The sequence below is a fragment of the Mobula hypostoma genome, chromosome 12, assembly GCF_963921235.1.
Source record: "Mobula hypostoma chromosome 12, sMobHyp1.1, whole genome shotgun sequence".
Lineage (NCBI taxonomy): Eukaryota > Metazoa > Chordata > Chondrichthyes > Myliobatiformes > Myliobatidae > Mobula > Mobula hypostoma.
The window spans coordinates 18,378,347-18,398,490 of NC_086108.1; the positions used below are offsets into that span (position 1 = coordinate 18,378,347).

Sequence of the window (20,144 nt, forward strand, 5' to 3'; positions counted from 1 at the left end):
CTGTGTGGAAAACCATTTATCACTGGCAGCCAACCAGAAAAAGCCCACTTTATTCCCACTCCTTGTCTCCTGCCAGTTAACAAATCTTCTATCCATGCTAGTACTTTCCCGTAATATCATGGGCTCATATCTTTTTAAGCAGCCTTTTGTGAGGCACCTTGTCAAAGACCTTCTGAAAATCCAAGTAAGTATCATCTACTGACTCTCATTTATCTGTCCTGCTCGTTATTTCTCAGAAACCATAAAAACCATAGAAAAACTACAGCACAGAAACAGGCCTTCTGGCCCTTCTTGGCTGTGCCGAACCATTTTCTGCCTAGTCCCACTGACCTGCACATGGACCATATCTCTCCGTACACCTCCCATCCATATATCTGTCCAATTTATTCTTAAATGTTAAAAAAGAACCCGCATTTACCACCTTGTCTGGCAGCTCATTCCACACTCCCACCATTCTCTGTGTGAAGAAGCCCCCCTAATGTTCCCTTCACCCTTAACCCATGTCCTCTGGTTTTTTTCTCCCCTTGCCTCAGTGGAAAAAGCCTGCTTGCATTCACTCTATCTATACCCATCATAATTTTATGTACCTCTATCAAATCTCCTCTCATTCTTCTACGCTCTAGGGTATAAAATCCTAACCTATTCAACCTTTTTCTGTAACTCAGTTTCTCAAGTCCCGGCAACATCCTTGTAAACCTTCTCTGCACTCTTTCAACCTTATTAATATCCTTCCATAATTTGGTGACCAAAACTGAACACAATACTCCAGATTCAGCCTCACCAATGCCTTATACAACCTCATCATAACATTCCAGCTCTTATACTCAATACTTTGATTAATAAAGGCCAATGTACCAAAAGCTCTCTTTATGACCCTATCTACCTGTGACGCCACTTTTAGGGAATTTTGTATCTGTATTCCCAGATCCCTCTGTTCTACTGTACTCCTCAGTGCCTTACCATTAACCCTGTATGTTCTACCTTGGCTTGTCATTCCAAAGTGCAATACCTCACACTTGTCTGTATTAAACTCCATCTGCCATTTTTCAGCCCATTTTTCCAACTGGTCCAGATTCCTCTGCAAGCTTTGAAAACCTTCCTCACTGTCCACTACACATCCAAACTTTGTATCATCAGGAAATTTGCTGATCCAATTTACCACATTATCATCCAGATCATTGATATAGATGACAAATAACAATGGACCCAGCACTGATCCCTGTGGTACACCTTTAGTCACAGGCCTCCACTCTGAGAAGCAATTCTCTACTACCACTCTTTGGCTTCTTCCATTAAGCCAACGTCTAATCCAATTTACCACCTCTCCATGTATACCTAGCGACTGAATTTTCCTAACTAACCTCCCATGCGGGACCTTGTCAAAGGCCTTACTGAAGTCCATGTAGACAACATCCACTGCCTTCCCTTCATCCACTTTCCTGGTAACCTCCTTGAAAAACTCCAATAGATTGGTCAAACATGACCTACCACGCACGAAGCCATGTTGACTCTCCCTAATAAGTCCCTGTCTATCCAAATGCTTGTAGCTTCTATCTCTTAGTACTCCCTCCAATAACTTACCAACTACCGATGTCAAATTTACCGGCCTACAATTTCCTGGATTAATTTTCAAAACTTTTTCAAACAACGGAACAACATAAGCCATTCTCCAATCCTCTGGTACCTCACCCGTAGATACCGACATTTTAAATATATCTGCCAGGACCCCTGCAATTTCAACACTGGTCTCCTTCACGGTCCGAGGGAACACCCTGTCAGGTCCTGGGGATTTATCCACTTTAATTTGCCTCAAGATAGCAAGCACCTCCTCCTTTTCAATCTGTACAGTTTCCATGATCTCACTACTTGTTTCCCTTAATTCCATAGACTTCATGACAGTTTCCATAGTAAATACAGACGCAAAAACCCATTTAAGATCTCCCCCATTTCTTTTGGTTCCGCACATAGCCGACCACTCTGATCTTCAAGAGGACCAATTTTATCCCTTACAATCCTTTTACTCAATATACCTGTAAAAGCTCTTTGGATTATCCTTCACTTTGACTGCCAAGGCAACCTCATGTCTTCCTTTAGCCCTCCTGATTTCCTTCTTAAGTATTTTCTTGCACTTTTTATACTCCTCAAGCACCTTATTTACTCCCTGTTTCCTATACATGTCATACAACTCTCTCTTCTTCTTTATCAGAGTTGCAATATCCCTTGAGAACCAAGGTTCCTTATTCCTATTCCTGCCTTTAATCCTGACAGAAACATACAAGCTCGGCACTCTCAAAATTTCTCCTTTGAAGGCTTCCCACTTACTGATCACATCCTTGCCAGAGAACAACCTGTCCCAATCCATGCTTTTTAGATCCTTTCTCATTTCTTCAAATTTGGCCTTCTTCCAGTTTAGAACCTCAACACTAGGACCAGATTTGTCTTTATCCATGATCAAGTTGAAACTAATGGTGTTATGATCACTGGAACCAAAGTGTTCCCCTGCACACACCTCCGTCACTTGTCCTAACTCGTTTCCTAATAGGAGATCTAATATTGCATCCTCTCTAGTTGGTCCCTCTATATATTGATTTAGAAAACTTTCCTGAACACATTTTACAAACTCTAACCCGTCTAGACCCCTAACAGTATGGGAGTCCCAATCAATATGTGGAAAATTAAAATCCCCTACCACCACAACTTTATGTTCCCTGCAGTTGCCTGCTATCTCTCTTCAAAGAATTCCAACTGATTTGTCAAGCAACATTTTCCCTTAAGGAAACCATGTTGACTTTGGCCTAATTTATCATATGCCTCCAAGAACCTAAAAAGCTCATTCTTTATGATAGACTCCAACATCTTCACAACCACTCAATACAGTTTAACTGGCCTATAATTTCCTTTCTTATGCCTTTGTTCCTTCTTGAAGGATGGAGTGACACCTGCAATTTTCCAGTCCTCTGGAACCATTTCATAATCTAATGATTCTTGAAAGGTCATTTCTTTTGCCTCTAATTTCTCTTCAGCTACCTCCTTCTGAACCGTGGTGTGTAGTCCATCTGGTCCAGGTCACTCATCTACCCTTCAGACCTTTCAGCTTCCCAAGCACCTTCTCTTGAGTAATGGCAACTATTCTCACTTCTGCCCTCTGATACTCTTGAATTTCCGGCATACTGCTGGTGTCTTCCATAGTAAAGGCTGACATAAAAGTTCATCTGTCATTTCTTCTCCCCCATTACTACCTCACTAGTGGCATTTTCCAGTGGTTCAATACCCATTCCTGTCTTTTTTTTACTCTTTACATATCTGAAAAAACTTCTGGTATCTTCTTATTTTATTGGCTATTTTACCTTCATATTTAATCTTTGCTCTCCTTGTTGCTTTTTTTTGTTGGTTTTTATAGCTTCCCAATCCTCAGGCTTAATTTTTGCTATATTATATGCCCTCCCTTTTCTTTTTATACTGTCTTTGACTTCTCTTGTGCACTGTTGTCTCATCCTCCCTTTAGAATACTTCTTCATCTTGGGATGTATCTATCATGTGCCTTCCAAATTGCTCCCAGAAACTCAAGCCATTGCTGCTCTGCCATCATCCCTGTTAGTGTCCCCTTCCAATCAACTTTGGCCAGCTCCTCTCTCATGCATCTGTAATTCTCTGTACTCCTCTGCAATACTGATACATCTGACTTTATCTTCTCCCTCTCAAATTGCAGGATGAATTCTATCATATCATGATCACTGACTCCTCAGGGTTCCTGTACCTTAAGCTCCCTAATCAAACCTGGTTCATTACACAATACCCAATCCAGAATTGTCTTTCCATAGTGGTCTCAATTTATTACACAATGCATTGAGGGAATACAAAGTAAAACATTCTCAGAATTCAGTATATAGTGAAAAAATGTGTGTTTGGTATTATTTGTGTGCATGTGCTTGATCTTATATGTGCGTGGTGTTATGAGAGTATGTGTGATTCAGATTAATTTATTTGTTTATCAAATATTCATCAAAACATACAGTTTTTGGCCCCTTGTCTAAGAAAGGATGTGTTGACATTGGAAAAGGTTCATTGGAGGTTTCACAAAATCTATTCCAGAATTGAAAGGCTTATCATATGAAGAGTATTTGATGACTCTGGGCCTATACTCCCTGGAATTTAGAAGGAGGGGTGACCTCATTGAAACCTATCAAATGTTGAAGGCCCTCAGTAGAGTGGATGTGGAAAGGATATTTCATATGGTGGGGGAGTCTAGGATCAGAGGACACAGCCTCAGAAGACAGGGGCATCCTTTTAGAACAGAGATGAGGAGGAATTCCTTCATCCAAAGAGTGGTGAATCTATCAAATTCATTGCCACAGATGGCTGCAAAGCCATTGGTTATATTTAAGGCAGATAGATTCTTGATTAGTCAGGGTGTGAAGGGATATGGGCAGAAGGTAGGAAATTGGGGCTGAGAGAAAAAGTGGATCAGCCAAAAAGAAATAGTAGAGTAGATCTGATGGGCCAAATTGCCTAAAATCTTATGGTCTTATGGTCTTGAAGCTGCTCAGAGTAAACATTCACAGAGGACCAAGTAAAGTCAGACTCCTTGGACAGAAGTGGTATTTGAGAAGTAATGTTAATGCTGAGGCCCAGCTGGTGGTTCTTTGCCTCACAGTGTTTGGCTTGGCTCAGTTAATAATACTTGGCTGTGTTCATGGATTCCTTGCGTGTGTTTCAGTTCTCCACATAAAACCTGATACAGAGATAGGAGAAAGGAGGGAAAGATGCATATCACAATCAATTAATGCTCATGCCTAGGTGTCTCTGTGTGTGTCCTTGTGTCTGCAGTTCTATCTGAGATTGTGTGTGTGTGTGTGTGTGTGTGTGTGCACGCGCGCACATGCATGTAAATGTGTGGAAGACTGTGTGTTAGTAAATGAGAGTGTGTATATATGAAAGAGAGGCTTTGTGTGTATGTGAAAGTGTGCACATGAGAGTGTAAATGTGTGTCTGTGTGCTTACGTGAGACAAAATGTGCATGTGAGTATATGAGGGAAAACATGTGTGTTTATGTGTGAGCCTGAGAGATACACTGAGATTAAGAACCACACATAAGATATTGGAGGAATTCAGCAAATCAGGCAGCATCTATGGAGGTGAATAAAGATTCAACGTTTCAGGCTGAGACCCTTCATTAGGTCTTGGTATGAAACATCGACTGTTTATTCCTCTTAGCCTGACTTGCTGAGTTCCCCTAGCATTTTGTGAGTGTTGCCCAAGATTTCCAGCATTCTTAATCTCTTGTGTCTGTGAGTAAAAATGAGATTGAATGTGTGTATCTGTATCTTTATGACTGTTTTCACAGAGAGCAACATACAATGTGAGTTTGTATGCCCATGTGGCTGTCACAGAAAAGTAAATTGCCACGTTACCCAGTCTGGATGGATTGTGTCCCAAACCACCAGTTTGGTTGATTCCTGTCAACTTCCTCCTCTGTGAACAAATGGCTACTGGCTCCGTCTCTTGCAACCACACTTATCGATGATCCAATATAACTACAGTTGTATGTGACAATACAGCCCATCTTGCTCTTAGTGTGGAGTTGCACCCTCTTCACTGCAATGTGATTGGCTGATGTTATGATGAATAGAGTGATGTCTTTGTGGGATTGGCATTAGGTTTCAATGCTTGACTGTTGGGTCAACCAGCAGGTCTTGGAACAGCAATGATTTGGTAACAGCAACCACAGTGGATCAGGGTAAGTATATGATTTACAAAATCACAAAAGAAACTTCATCAGTATCAGTTCAAAAACACATCTCACATCTGGCTGTCAAACCCCTGGGATCACATTCATCCCAAATGTGTCACATTTCTGCAATCTCCCCACCAGCCTCACACCTGGAACTTACTCTCCCTTCTGCTTACAGCCCCTGGATATTTCTTGTATGGATATGACCCATATCTCTACCATAACAGCATGAGGAACTATCAGGCCAATGTTAACCTTGACTCTTACCTGGGGACAGAGGTTCTCAAGCTACGGGTTGCTTGCAACTTTTTATTGAATATGCAGTTTTCTTCCAGGTTTTAAGTCTGACATATTCATTAACATCTGTAAATACCCTGAAAGCCCTGTTACCACAGCAACGAAGTTGACTGTCACTTTACCTCTTCCCTATTTTACATTTCCCTTTCACCTGCATTTACAGTGGTATCTGGACTGCTGTGTCTTGTCCGATCATCTTACCTATCCTCACCTTCCCTTCCCTCACCTCCAATCCTCCTTTCCACTCATGTTGCCTCCACGTCTCCACTCCTCCCTCTACTCTGCATCTCCCTTTTCAACCTGACCCCTCTCCCTGTATCTATCTCTGTCTCCATCTCTCCTCCACTTTCCTTAGCCCTCTTCTCTTCCCAGTCTCCTTCCATGTTTCGCAACAAGATATCTTAAGCATTGGACCATTGCGGAAATGGGATATTGAAGAGAGGTTGATTTTTCTGACCACCTTCCCCAGAGGGTGCAGTTACATGAAGCCCAGTAGATGGCCATTGTGTATTTACAAGCAGAAGGGAGATTGAATGACCCTGCTGGATCTCTGTGCATTGACTCAGCTCTCTCCTACTGCTAACAGTGAAGCTGCTCCCACTTCTTCAATGCCAAGGTTAGGCTGATCCAGCTTAGAGTAAGTGAGTGCCAAAAGATTCCTTGGCAATGCTGCTTTGGACAGATTTTTACCTCACCTTTTCTCCAAGTACTCGTCCCCAGGTAATTTTTATCAATCCATCCTCTTCATTGCTTTTGCTTCTCGCTGGTAATTGACTGACACAGCTGGCTGCTTGTTGGTAAGTCTGGGAGGTTACATGGGCTAGGTGTGATTACAGCTGTAGTTTCAGTGGTTCAGTTTGACAGAGTACTACAGCAAGGCACTAGGTTGCTCGATTCAGTTTTTCCATGCCAGCTAAGTTGCCCACCTGAGCTAGTCTTACTTGCCTGTGTTTGGCCTATATACATCTATCTATCTACGTCCCCATTCAAATGTTTTTTAAATGTTATAATTACACCCACTCCTTCCTCTGGCAGCTCTTTCCAAATGGATTCTTTGTGAAAAGGTTGTCCAAAGGTCCATTTAAATCTTTTTTCCTTGCACTTTAAATCTATGCTCCTTAGTTTCAGACACCCCACCTCATATTATCCTGGAGAAAAACACTATTCACTTTATCTATTCTAATGAATTTATAAAGCTCGATAAGATCACCACTCAGCTATCAATGTTCCAAGGACAAAAGCGCTAGCCTGTCTGGCCTCTCCTCAATACTCAAGCCCTCCAACCCCAGTAACATCCTCATTCAACTCTTCTGCAGCTAAATGAAATCCTTCGTATAGCTGGATGACCAGAACTGTGCACAATACCCCACATGATGTCTCTGCTGAGGCAGCTGATTGGCTGTACTTACCACACACTCAGCCACTCTACAGGTAGCTGGCTCTCAAACATTTATCAAACAATATATAATTGGAGAGAACTAACCTCTTCCTGTTAAACTCCATCACGTGACATTGTATTCCCTCAGAACCCTTATACCACAAGCTTTCTCCTCTTCTTTTTTAATCGTGGGCATAGCCCCTTCCACGTCCATCACAGATTCTTATTCCTCTTTAGCTGATACACAAAACTTCCCTTAACGCTAAAAGCCGGACCATTGACATATTGGATGAAAGGAAAAAAGGAAGGGAGAGCAAACAGAATGGATTTCTGCTAATGCAGAAAGTGAGGGAATTGACTGTAGAGCATGGGTCCTTTAGGTATTCATGGTCCACTGGTATCTAGCACGGTTTGGATAAGTTCAAGTTAAAAGTAAATTTATTATCAAAGTACATATGTCACCATATATATACAACCCTGAGAATCATTTTCTTATGGGCATTCACAGTAGATTATGAAGACACGTAGTCCTCTTTTTATTGTCATTTAGTGATGCATGCATTAAGAAATGATACATTATTTCCTCCGGTGTGATATCACAAAACACAGGACAGACCAAGACTGAAAAAACTGACAAAACCACATAATTATAACATATAGTTACAACAGTGCAACAATACCATAACTTGATGAAGAAGTTCATGAGCACAGTAAAGTTCGAAGTTTCTCAAACGTCCCAGATCTCACGCAGACGGAAGAAGGAAGAAAAACTCTCCCGTCCATGCCGACCACAAACCGACTCTGAGTCATCCGGAAACTTCGAGCTCTGATCAGCTCTCTGACACCGAGTACTCAGCGCCATCTCTGTCCAAACGATTCGACCTCCTTCTTGGTCGCCAAAAGCAGGCAAAGCTGGGGATTTTGAGGCCTTCCCTCCGGAAGATTCCCGACCACACAGTAACGACAGCAGCGAACGGGCATTTCAGAAATTTCTCCAGATGTTTTCACGTCCATTCTCCATCAAATCAGAATTGTCCACGGCCCCTATTTAACAGATGCAATATCATTTTTCACCGGAGGGCTGTGCACACGCAGGCGCGCCGCCATCTTCTCCTCCCGAGATACAGTAGATACGAGAATCACAAATGGATGGACAAATAGTGTGTAAAAGACAACAAACTATACAAATACAAAAGGAAAGAAAAACGATCTAAGAATAATAAAACACTACGTACACTTAAACACACTTAGATTAACACTACCCAGCACAGAAGGAGGAAGAGGAATAACTGACATAAAAATGAAATTACACAACAGTCAAATAAAACTTCTAAGGATATATTTTCATCAACAAAAGCAGGATTCAGCACTCAATGAGAGCGTATGGAACTCTGATAAGAAGTACATACCACTAAATTCCCAGGATTCAGGACATTTACAAAGGCAGGTGTGAAAAAAGAGCCTGAAGGATCACTGGGGACCCGAGTCACCCCAACCACAAACTGTTCCAGCTGCTACCATCCGGGAAACGCCAGAACCAACAGGTTCCGGGACAGCTTCTTCCACCAGGCCTCTTCCACCAGGCCATCAGACTGATTAACTCACGCTGATTTGAGTGTATTTCTATGTTACATTGATTGTTCTATTTATTATAAATTGCTATGGTTGCATATTGCACATTTAGATGGACATGTAATGTAAAGATTTTTACACCTCATGTATGTGAAGGATGTAAGAAATACAAAGTCAATTCAATTCAATTCAATTCAATTCAAATGAAACCACAACCCAGAAAAGTGAAGAAATTATCACCCATGGAAGAAAAAGTTAACCAATGCAAGAGCATGACTCCCCATAGAAGACATCCCCACAATCTGAGCAGAATAGATGTTGAGAAGGAAGCGTCAAATGCCTGGCTCACAGTTGGAGACCTCTTCCCAGAAACAGAAGAGTTCCGTGTGGCAGTACAGGACCAAGTGGTCAGCACTAAACTGATCAAAAATACATAATAAAAGTCCAACAAATTCAAAGTGATAAATACAGAAAATGCTGTGAGAAACCAGAAAAACTTTAACACATTACAGGATCCTGCAGCAGTTTAACTCAATCTGATTACTTACACAGGCCCAATCAAGTGGCAAACATCATTCACCAAAATCTTGCTTTAAAATACAAACCCATAAAAGACACCATACCTTACAATAAATCAAGCCTGATCCAGTTCTTGAGTCAGAGTCCAACAAATTATATTATGACCGATCCATTATCACAGTTCATACAATCCATATTAACTGTCTAGATATAATATTACAGGGTAAACAAACAGAACAACTTACTAAATAGATACAGCCATTCCAAACACACATAACATATAGAAATCAGAAAGTAAAAAAACAACAGTAAAATGCCAAATTAAAAGAGGAAATTGAAAGACTATGGAACATGAACAAGATATACATTGCTCCAGTATTAATATCTACAACTGATATCATCCCAAAGTCACTACACAATAACATTAAACAATTAGGCCAATACTGCAATATTTATATAAATCTCCAGAAAGGCACAATACTAACCACCACTAGAATAGTCCAAAAGTTCCTAGCAATTGAGAAATGAGGGTGTTTTGCTATACCTGTAGCTTAGGTTTTACCTGCTTGATCTGAAAAAAAAAAGCAATAATTATTGAGAACAGGAGATGAAGAGGTTGTGGAAACGGTTCAATAATGGGTGAGTGAAGTTGAGTGAAGTTATCCCATCTGGTTCAAGAGTTTGATGGTTGGGGATAATGACTATTCCAGAACCCTGGTGGTGTGAGTGCTGAGGTTCCTGTACCACCGTCCTGACGGTAGCAGTGAGAAGAGAACATGGCTTTGGTCGTGGGGGTCCTTGATAATGGTTGCTGCTTTACTGTGAGAGCATTCTATGTAGTTGCGCTTAATGGCGGGAAGGGCTTTACCCATGATGGACTGGGCCATATCCACTAATTTTTGCAGGCTTTTCTGTTCAAGGGCATTGGTATTTCCATACCAGGCCATACCAGTCAGTCTACTCTCCACTACACATCTATAGAAGTCTGTCAGAGTTTTAGATGACATGCCAAATCTTCATAAACTTCTAAGAAAGTAGAGGTGCTGCCGTGCTTTCTTTGTAATGGCACCCAAGGCAGATGCTCCGAAATGATCACTTGTGTGGCTGTTCGACACTACATCATGCTTAGAGAGAACAGAAATTTTAAAATAGTCCATTTGTGTGTGTTAGGGTTCAAAAAGTAGTCATTTTTGTCACTGATAGTTGGTAAGAAATTGTTCGTCCATCGTTGACGTCGATGAGGACCTCGACACCATTATGATGGTGTCAAGACTAGCGCGTGATTTGGATTTAAGCAGTAAGGCAATTCAGAACTGTTTTGCTCACTGAGGATTCAAGCGTTCAGTCTTGGAGATGCCAGAAATGGCCAAGAGTGAAAATGAAATGATTTCACTACTTCAACAAGTTAGGGACTATAAAGAACTTGAAAGGATCAACATTTATCTTTAATGCTACAATGAAGATGAAGATTTAGAAGATGCAATCATCAAAAGTTTAAGATGGCACTGATAAGTGGCAACACTTTGTGAGCAGCTCCAATGGGAATCATCAAATATCTCATTTAGTACTACTACAGCTGAAGTCCTCTGTCCCAGCCATGTTGTTTTAAGATGTTTACAAAATCTATTGATCATCAAATACAGCAGACCCCAGATAGCAGGCTCAGGTCATCAGTGCCATTCCTCTTTAAGAAAACAGAAGTGTGGCAAGGGGGCCGGTCTGTAGGTACGATTGAATTGCAGAGGCCTTAGTCCCCATTCCTGACTAATCTGCTGGAAAATAAAACTAAAGATCTCAGAGCAAGATTACAGAATCAGAGGGACATCAAGGATTGTTGTGTACTTTGCTTCACGAAAACATGGTTCAGCACTACCATTTCGGACGCAGCACAGGCTGCAGTCAGAAGGCTTCACCATTCACCAATAAACAGGACAGCTTACTCTTTTAAAGGTAGAGGAGGTGAAGCATGTTTCATGATTAACCCATCGTGGTGCACAGATGTGGCGATTTCGTCTCAATCCTGCTCACCTGTCCTGGAACATCTGGTGGTCATGTCGGACATACCCAAACCAGAAGTTGTGATAAACCAACATAGCCTGCTGAGACATTCAAGACTGGTGATATACAAGAAGTCCAGGTACCACCTAGAGAAGACTATTTTAAGAGCAAAAAATCAATTCCAATTGAAGTTAGAGCTCAGGTAGAAGGTACAGGTGCCTCAGGACTTACACTACCAGCTTCAAGAACAGTTATATTCACTCAACCATCAAAAAGGGATAGCTACACTCATTTAAGGACTCTGTTATATTGTTACTTAATGCTCCTTATTTGTTGCTATTTATTTGTATCTGCATTTGCACAGTTTGTTTACAGTTTACAGTTCCAGATGAAAAAGGATCTAGTGCTTTCCTGGCATATATAACAAATAAACTCTTCTCTGGCTTCAGGCTAGGTACAGGTATCAATTAGAATTGACGATTCAATGATCAACTCTGCTATCATCCAGAGTTTGTCATTGAAACATCGGTTATAATTGGTATCTGTACTCAGCTGGAAGCCCAAGAAGAGTTTATTCATGCAGTTCCTGATGTTTGCTCTTTACAGACTCTGTTCTATAGATTGATTTGCTAAATATACCTTCCAGAAAGAGAACCTCAGGGTTGTGTGCGGTGACATGTATGTACTTTGACTGGTCAGAGCATCAAATGATATGGTGAAAAGGATGTGTTGTCATCAGAGAGGGAATTTAGAAGAATGCAGGGGGATCTCATTGAAACCTACCGAATGTAGAAAGGACTAGGGTGGATGTGGAGAGGATGTTTCCCATGTGGGGATAACCAGAACTATAGGGCACAGCCTCAAAATTGAGGGGCAGCCTTATAGAACAGAGGTAAGGAGGATATTTTTTTTAGACAGAGGGTAGTGAATCTGTGGAATTCTCTGCCAAGGATTACTTTGAAACTTGAACTTTACCAGCAATCACTAATAGTAAGTGTGGTGGGTTAAACTCAGTCATTAGGTCCATAGTTCGAAAAGAAGTGATAGACTAGCGTAGTTGTGAACTATCTCAGCACATAGCTCTTGGAAAAACGTCACACATACAATGAGGCAACTTGGGGCATTGTAAGAGAATGAGACAGCAATCTCTGTTGTTCTGAAGCAACATCCCATAAATTGGACTTGGACAGGTTGGATAAACTAGGGCTGTTGTGTTTGGGTCGCAGAAGCTGAGGGGAGACCTGATACAAGTGCATAAGTTTCTGAAAGTCATAGATAGATTAGAAAACTGGTATCATTTTCCCAGGGTCAAAATGTCTGTTTCTAAAGGACATGCATTTCAGGTGAGTGGGGAAAGCTCAAAGGAGATATGCAGGGCAAGTTTTAAACACAGAGTGGTGGGTGCCTGGAGTGTGCTGCCAGGTGAAGGGGTGGAGACAGGTATGAAAGAGGTTGTAAGCAGCTTCTATGTAGGCACATGAATATGTGGAATGGGGAAGGTTGTAGACTGTGTGCAGGCAGAAGAGATTAGTTTAATTAGCTATCATTATCCGAATTAGAAGGGCCTGTTCTTGTTCTGTACTGCTCTATGTAACTGTATGAATGGCAACAGATCTGCCCGTTGGGTTATCATTTTGTGCACCTCTTCCTGTCAACAGGAAAGCAGTGGCTGGTTGTGTTGGTGTAAGTGAGACCATAAATGCTTTTGAATGAGTTTGTCAGATTACATGGGCTTGGTGCATCCAGTGATGCAGAGAACTACAAGCTCTCTGCATCACTGGAGTTATGTTGCAATGTTCCCTCTCCCAACCTTCCCACCCTTCCCATCTGACAATGACTTTTCCATCATCAGCTTTGTCTAGAATGACCACAATGTGTGCTACCTCTATGCCTTTTGTTAATCTTCTCCCCTTCTCTCATCTGAAGGTACAGAGACACGCTACAGATCGGTGGGCTCCTGCAGCCCTCCTGCTCCGCGCCCTGCTGGCCGCTCATCGTGCACAAGCTTAGAGAGTGAGTGTTACTGGCTGGTCTCAAAGTTGGGGGTGCGGGCTACAGAACCAGCACCATCGCCAGGGGCCATGTCATCCAGTGCACTGAACAGCAGCAAGGTGCCACTTTCTTCCCCAGCCACCCTGACAACCAGGAAGAAACTTTAGAACTCCAGCCTCACCCATCATTCACAATCCAAGGATCAAATCTTCAGTTCCGAAACCACAGCTGCATTGATAAGCCTCTGCCTTCCTGTTTTGGGACAGGTAGATACAGATTTATCAATAAACTATCAATTCGAGGTGTGAACTGGCGCTGTGGACAACCAACTGAGTCTGCAGTGTAGGAATGCTTGCCAGATGCAGCTGCAAGAGGGAGAATGCTACAGGAGCAAAGTATTCAGCATTTCAAGCATCACAGGCTGAAAGTTGGATGCTTATTGACCCTAGATCAGGGTTTCCCAAACTTTTTCATGCCATGAGCCCCTACCATTAACCGAGGGGTAAGTGGACCCCAGGTTGGGAAACCCTGCCCTAGAGAGATACAGCACAGAAATGGGCCCTTCAGTCCACTGACCATCAACCTCCTCTATTCTCCCCTATTTCCCGACATTCTATCACTCGCCTACACACGAGGGGCAGTTTGCTTCAGCCAATTAACCTACATGCCCACATGGTGGTTGGGAGGTGAGAGGAAACCAGAGCACTGGCAGAATACATTGCAGTCACAGGAAGAACGTGTAAACTCCACATAGACAGCATCTGCACTCAGGGTCAGGGTTGAACCTGGGTCTCTGGAACTGTGAGGAAGCTGTGCCACTATGCCTCCCATGGGTTATGGATACTTTGTTGCTTTGTGTACAAACAGGTGAGGTATCAATATTTATATTAAACAAATATTGGATGACATCGCAACATAATAGGAGCCAAATCATTAGAAATTGAGATTATTAGTGTCCATTATTTAAATGCAGACCTAAAAAGAATGGAGTTACAACTTCAGCTGGCATGATGCCAGGTGCTTGTCTTGGGTAGGAGATTGCCACAAAAAAGGGCAGACTGACAATGCCACAATATGTACCACAAAGCTCTGGCTTATGTCCTGCTTGGGTACAGATAATAGTTGTACAGCAGGGATGCAGGCCATTTGGCCCATGATATCCAGGCTGACCAAGTACTATCTACACTAAACCTATTATCCATGTCATTTCAGCTTCGTCCTGCCATTTCAGCTCCCTCTTCACATTGCTAAGTCCACTTCCAGTCACCCTGCTCCTGCTGCTCCTGGTTCACCCAGCATGGGTCACTGGACACCACCCTTTCAGGTTCACTTCAGCTCTATCACTCCTTCTTCCTTCTGTCTGCTTCAACTCCACTCTGCCATGGTGGTTGCAGGCTGTGTTATCCTAAGGGGGCGGGGGGGGTCGGGAGTGAGTTACAGTGTAGGTTGCGGATTCATTCTTACTGGAATGAATATACGTTGGTATTAGACAGCATTTCCACTGGGAACCAATATGACTGGGGTAATGTGCAGGGATCATGCAGAGGTGCTGGATGAAGGAGGGGCAAGTGAAGATGGTTTGCAGCTGAAGACCCTTTTCGACTATGGGTGGGTAGTAGCTCACCAGCAGCAAAAATCCTTGGTGTGATTTTTGTGTATCATGGCTGTGATTGGAACCACAGAGCGGGGTGACCATCACAATAGCTCCCACCCATCAACAAGGAGCCGCACTTCAAGCTGGAAATGTCTGCAAACATCTCAGAGTTTTCTGTCCATTGTAATGTAATTCCGAGTCCTCTCAAAGACTGGCTCACTTTCACCCCTGTCAGAGACCAGCAGTGGAGGTGGTTGGAGGAGGATGTTCTATCACAAGATGTATTAGGAGTTCAGGCATTGTCCATTGTCTGCAGGGATACCAGTGTGCAGCACTGAATACCAGCTCCACCACTGGAAACTAAAGAGATTTCACTTGCTTAATGCCAGCTTAATGTGTGTGACCTTACACAGCAATACTCAGAAGAGGGGTGATCTCTGAATCGACTTTAAATACTTCCTTCTCTGGAAATACTATGACACTAACTTCATTTGAGCTACTAAGCAGAAGCTGTTTGACCCAGTGAGTTCCTCCAGCAATTGCTCATTGCTGGGGCTACAGCCCTCAAGGGGCCAAATGTCCATCACTGCTTCTGCTTTGTCAGGCTCTGAAGGGGCTTTCTTTTGCATTGCCTGGAGATGAACATGGGTTCCCTGGCAGTCGTCCCATTGCAGTGGGCAAAGAAGGCTTTATTACCAATCCCTGGTATGAGCCTACTCTCCCTCATGCCCTGCAGGGAGTGGGTTACTTGTACCTCTTGCTCTCACCACACATGCCACAATATCCTGGCGGGAAAGTTTAATAGAGCTGTTAGGGAGGGTTTAAACTAATTTGGCAGGGGGATGGGAAACGGAATGATGGAGCGGAGGAAAGGGAAAACAGAAATAAATTTAAGATAGTGAGCAGTAAAGATGTCAGGAAAGACAGGCAGGTGATGGGGCAAATTTGTAGCCATTGGGATGAGTTGCAGTGCAATAAAGTTGCAGTGAAATCAAAGCAAAAAGTACCAAATACTGGTCTTAAGGTGTTATACTTAAATGCACGCAGCATAAGGAATAAGGTGGATGATCTTGTTGTACAGCTACAGATTGGCAGGTATGATATTGTGGCCATCTCTGAGATGTGGCTAAAGGATGCATGTCCCTGGGAGCTGAACGTCCAAGGATACACGGTGTCTCGGAAGGATAGGAAGGTAGGCAGAGGGGGAGGCGTGGCTTTATTGGTAAGAAATGATATTAAATCATTAGAAAGAGGTGATATAGGATTGGAAGTTGCATAGAAACATAGAAACATAGAAAATAGGTGCAGGAGTAGGCCATTCGGCCCTTCGAGCCTGCAGCACCATTCAGTATGATCATGGCTGATCATCCAACTCAGAACCCCGCCCCAGCCTTCCCTCCATACCCCCTGATCCCTTTAGCCACAAGGGCCATATCTAAATCCCTCTTAAATATAGCCAATGAACTGGCCTCAACTGTTTCCTGTGGCAGAGAATTCCACAGATTCACCACTCTCTGTGTGAAGAGGTTTTTCCTCATCTCGGTCCTAAAGGGCTTCCCCTTTATCATCAAACTTTCACCCCTCGTTCTGGACTTCCCTAACATCAGGAACAATCTTCCTGCATCTAGCCTGTCCAATCCCTTTAGGATTTTATACGTTTCAGTAAGATCCCCCCCTCAATCTTCTAAATTCCAACGAGTATAAGCCCAGTCGATCCAGTCTTTCATCATATTAAAGTCCTGCTATGCCAGGGATCAATCTGGTGAACCTTCTTTGTACTCCCTCTATGGCAAGAATGTCTTTCCTCAGATTAGGGGACCAAAACTACACACAGTACTCCAGGTGTGGTCTCACCAAGGCCTTGTACAACTGCAGTAGTACCCCCCTGCTCCTGTACTCGAATCCCCTTGCTATGAATGCCAGCATACCATTCGCCTTTTTCACCACCTGCTGTACCTGCGTGCCCACTTTCAATGACTGGTGTATAATGACACCCAGGTCTCATTGCACCTCCCCTTTTCCTAATCGGCCACCATTCAGATAATAATCTGTTTTCCTGTTTTTGCTACCAAAGTGGATAACCTCACATTTATCCACATTAAATTGCATCTGCCATGAATTTGCCCACTCACCTAACCTATCCAAGTCACCCTGCATCCTCTTAGCATCCTCCTCACAGCTAACACTGCCGCCCAGCTTCGTGTCATCCGCAAACTTGGAGATGCTGCATTTAATTCCCTCATCTAAGTCATTAATATATATTGTAAACAACTGGGGTCCCAGCACTGAGCCTTGCGGTACCCCACTAGTCACTGCCTGCCATTTTGAAAAGGTCCCGTTTATTCCCACTCTTTGCTTCCTGTCTGCCAACCCATTCTCTATCCACATCAATACCTTACCCCAATACCGTGTGCTTTAAGTTTGCACACTAATCTCCTGTGTGGGACCTTGTCAAAAGCCTTTTGAAAATCCAAATATACCACATCCACTGGTTCTCCCCTATCCACTCTACTAGTTATATTCTCAAAAAATTCTATGAGATTCGTCAGACATGATTTTCCTTTCACAAATCCATGCTGACTTTGTCCGATGATTTCACCGCTTTCCAAATGTGCTGTTATCACATCTTTGATAACTGACTCTAGCATTTTCCCCACCACCGATGTTAGGCTAACCGGTCTATAATTCCCCGGTTTCTCTCTCCCTCCTTTTTTAAAAAGTGGGGTTACATTAGCCACCCTCCAATCCTCAGCAACTAGTCCGGAATCTAAAGAGTTTTGAAAAATTATCGCTAATAAATCCACTATTTCTTGGGCTACTTCCTTAAGCACTCTGGGATGCAGACCATCTGGCCCTGGGGATTTATCTGCCTTTAATCCCTTCAATTTACCTAACACCACTTCCTTACTAACAGGTATTTCCCTCAGTTCCTCCATCTCACTAGACCTTCTGTCCCCCACTATTTCTGGAAGATTATTTATGTCCTCCTTAGTGAAGACAGAACCAAAGTAGTTATTCAATTGGTCTGCCATGTCCTTGTTCCCCATAATCAATTCACCTGTTTCTGTCTGTAGGGGACCTACATTTGTCTTAACCAATCTTTTTCTTTTCACATATCTATAAAAGCTTTTACAGTCAGTTTTTATGTTTCCTGCCAGCTTTCTCTCATAATCTTTTTTCCCTTTCCTAATTAAGACCTTTGTCCTCCTCTGTTGGACTCTGAATTTCTCCCAGTCCTCAGGTGAGCCGTTTTTTCTGGCTAATTTATATGCTTCTTCTTTGGAATTGATACTATCCCTAACTTCCCTTGTCAGCCACAGGTGCACTACCTTCCCTGATTTATTCTTTTGCCAAGCTGGGATGAACAATTGTTGTAGTTCATCCATGCGATCTTTAAATGCTTGCCATTGCATATCCACCGTTAACCCTTTAAGTATCATTTGCCAGTCTATCTTAGCTAATTCATGTCTCATACCTTCAAAGTTACCCTTCTTTAAGTTCAGAACCTTTGTTTCTGAATTAACTATGTCACTCTCCATCTTAATGAAGAATTCCACCATATTATGGTCACTCTTACCCAAGGGGCCTCTCACGACAAGATTGCTAATTAACCCTTCCTCACTGCTCAGTACCCAGTCTAGAATAGCCTGCTCTCTGGTTGGTTCCTCGACATGTTGGTTCAAAAAACTATCCCGCATACATTCCAAGAAATCCTCTTCCTCAGCACCCTTACCAATTTGGTTCACCCAATCTACTTGTAGATTGAAGTCACCCATTATAATTGCTGTTCCTTTATTGCACGCATTTCTAATTTCCTGTTTAATGCCATCCCCAACTTCACTACTACTGTTAGGTGGCCTGTACACAACTCCCACCAGCGTTTTCTGCCCCGTAGTGTTATGCAGCTCTACCCATATCAATTCCACATTCTCCCGGCTAATGTCCTTCCTTTCTATTGCATTAATCTCCTCTCTAACCAGCAATGTTACCCCACCTCCTTTTCTTTCATGTCTATCCCTCCTGAACATTGAATATACCTGAATGTTGAGCTCCCATACCCTGGAGCCATGTCTCTGTGATCCCAACTATATCATATTCATTAATAACAATCTGCACTTTTAATTCATCCACCTTGTTACGAATGCTCCTTGCATTGACACACAAAGCCTTCGGGCTTGCTTTTACAACACTCTTAGCCCTTATACAATTTTGTTGAAAAGTGGCCCTTTTTGATTCTTGCCCTGGATTTGCCAACCTGCCACTTTTACTTTCACCTTACTACGTTTTGCTTCTACCCTCATTTTACACCCCTCTGTCTCTCTGCACTTGTTCCCATCCCCCTGTTGTGAACTAACCTCCTCTCTCATAGTCTCTTTAATTTCATTCCCACCCACCCCCCCAACCATTCTAGTTTAAAGTCACCTCAGTAGCCCTCGCAAATCTCCCCGCCAGGATATTGGCCCCCTAGGATTCAAGTGCAGAATCATTATGGGTTGAGCGAAGAAATCGCAGGGGTAAAAGGACCCTGATGGCAGTTATTTATAGGCCTCCAAACAGTTGCAGTGATGTGGACTACAAATTACAACAGGAAATAAAAAAGGCTTGTCAGAAGGGCAGTGTTATGATCACTGTGGGGGATTTTAACATGCGAGTGGATTGGGAAAATCAGGTAGGCACTGAATCTCAAGAGAGAGAATTTGTAGAATGTCTGCAAGATGGCATTTTAGAATAGCTTGTTGTTGAGCCCACTAGGGGATCAGCTGTGCTGGATTGGGTATTGTGTAATGAACCGGAGGTGATTAGAGAGATTGAGGTGAAGGAACCCTTAGGAGGCAGTGATCATAACATGGTTGAGTTCACTGTGAAATTTGAAATAGAGAAGCCAAAATCTGATGTGACGGTATTTCAGTAGAGTAAAGGAAATTACAGTGGCATGAGAGAGGAACTGGCCAAAGTTGACTTGAAAGGGACACTGGCGGGAAAGACAGCAGAGCAGCAGTGGCTGGAGTTTATACAAGAAGTGAGGAGGGTGCAAGACAGGTATATTCCAAAAAAGAAGAAAT

The 20,144-nt window shown here is 42.8% G+C and overlaps 1 protein-coding gene across 4 annotated transcripts in view; it reads left to right on the forward strand.

Moving 5' to 3' along the window:
- LOC134355119 (pre-B-cell leukemia transcription factor 1-like) overlaps positions 1–20,144 on the forward strand; it is a 537,574-nt gene that overhangs the window by 472,999 nt on the left and 44,431 nt on the right. For 3 of the 4 annotated variants that reach the window (XM_063064869.1, XM_063064870.1, XM_063064871.1), the window contains exon 7: positions 13,422–13,508. The exons of the other annotated variant lie outside the window; for it this stretch is intronic. In XM_063064869.1, coding sequence (XP_062920939.1) covers positions 13,422–13,508 — 87 coding nt within the window. The remainder of the gene's footprint in view (positions 1–13,421; positions 13,509–20,144) is intronic. 4 annotated transcript variants of the gene reach the window in all.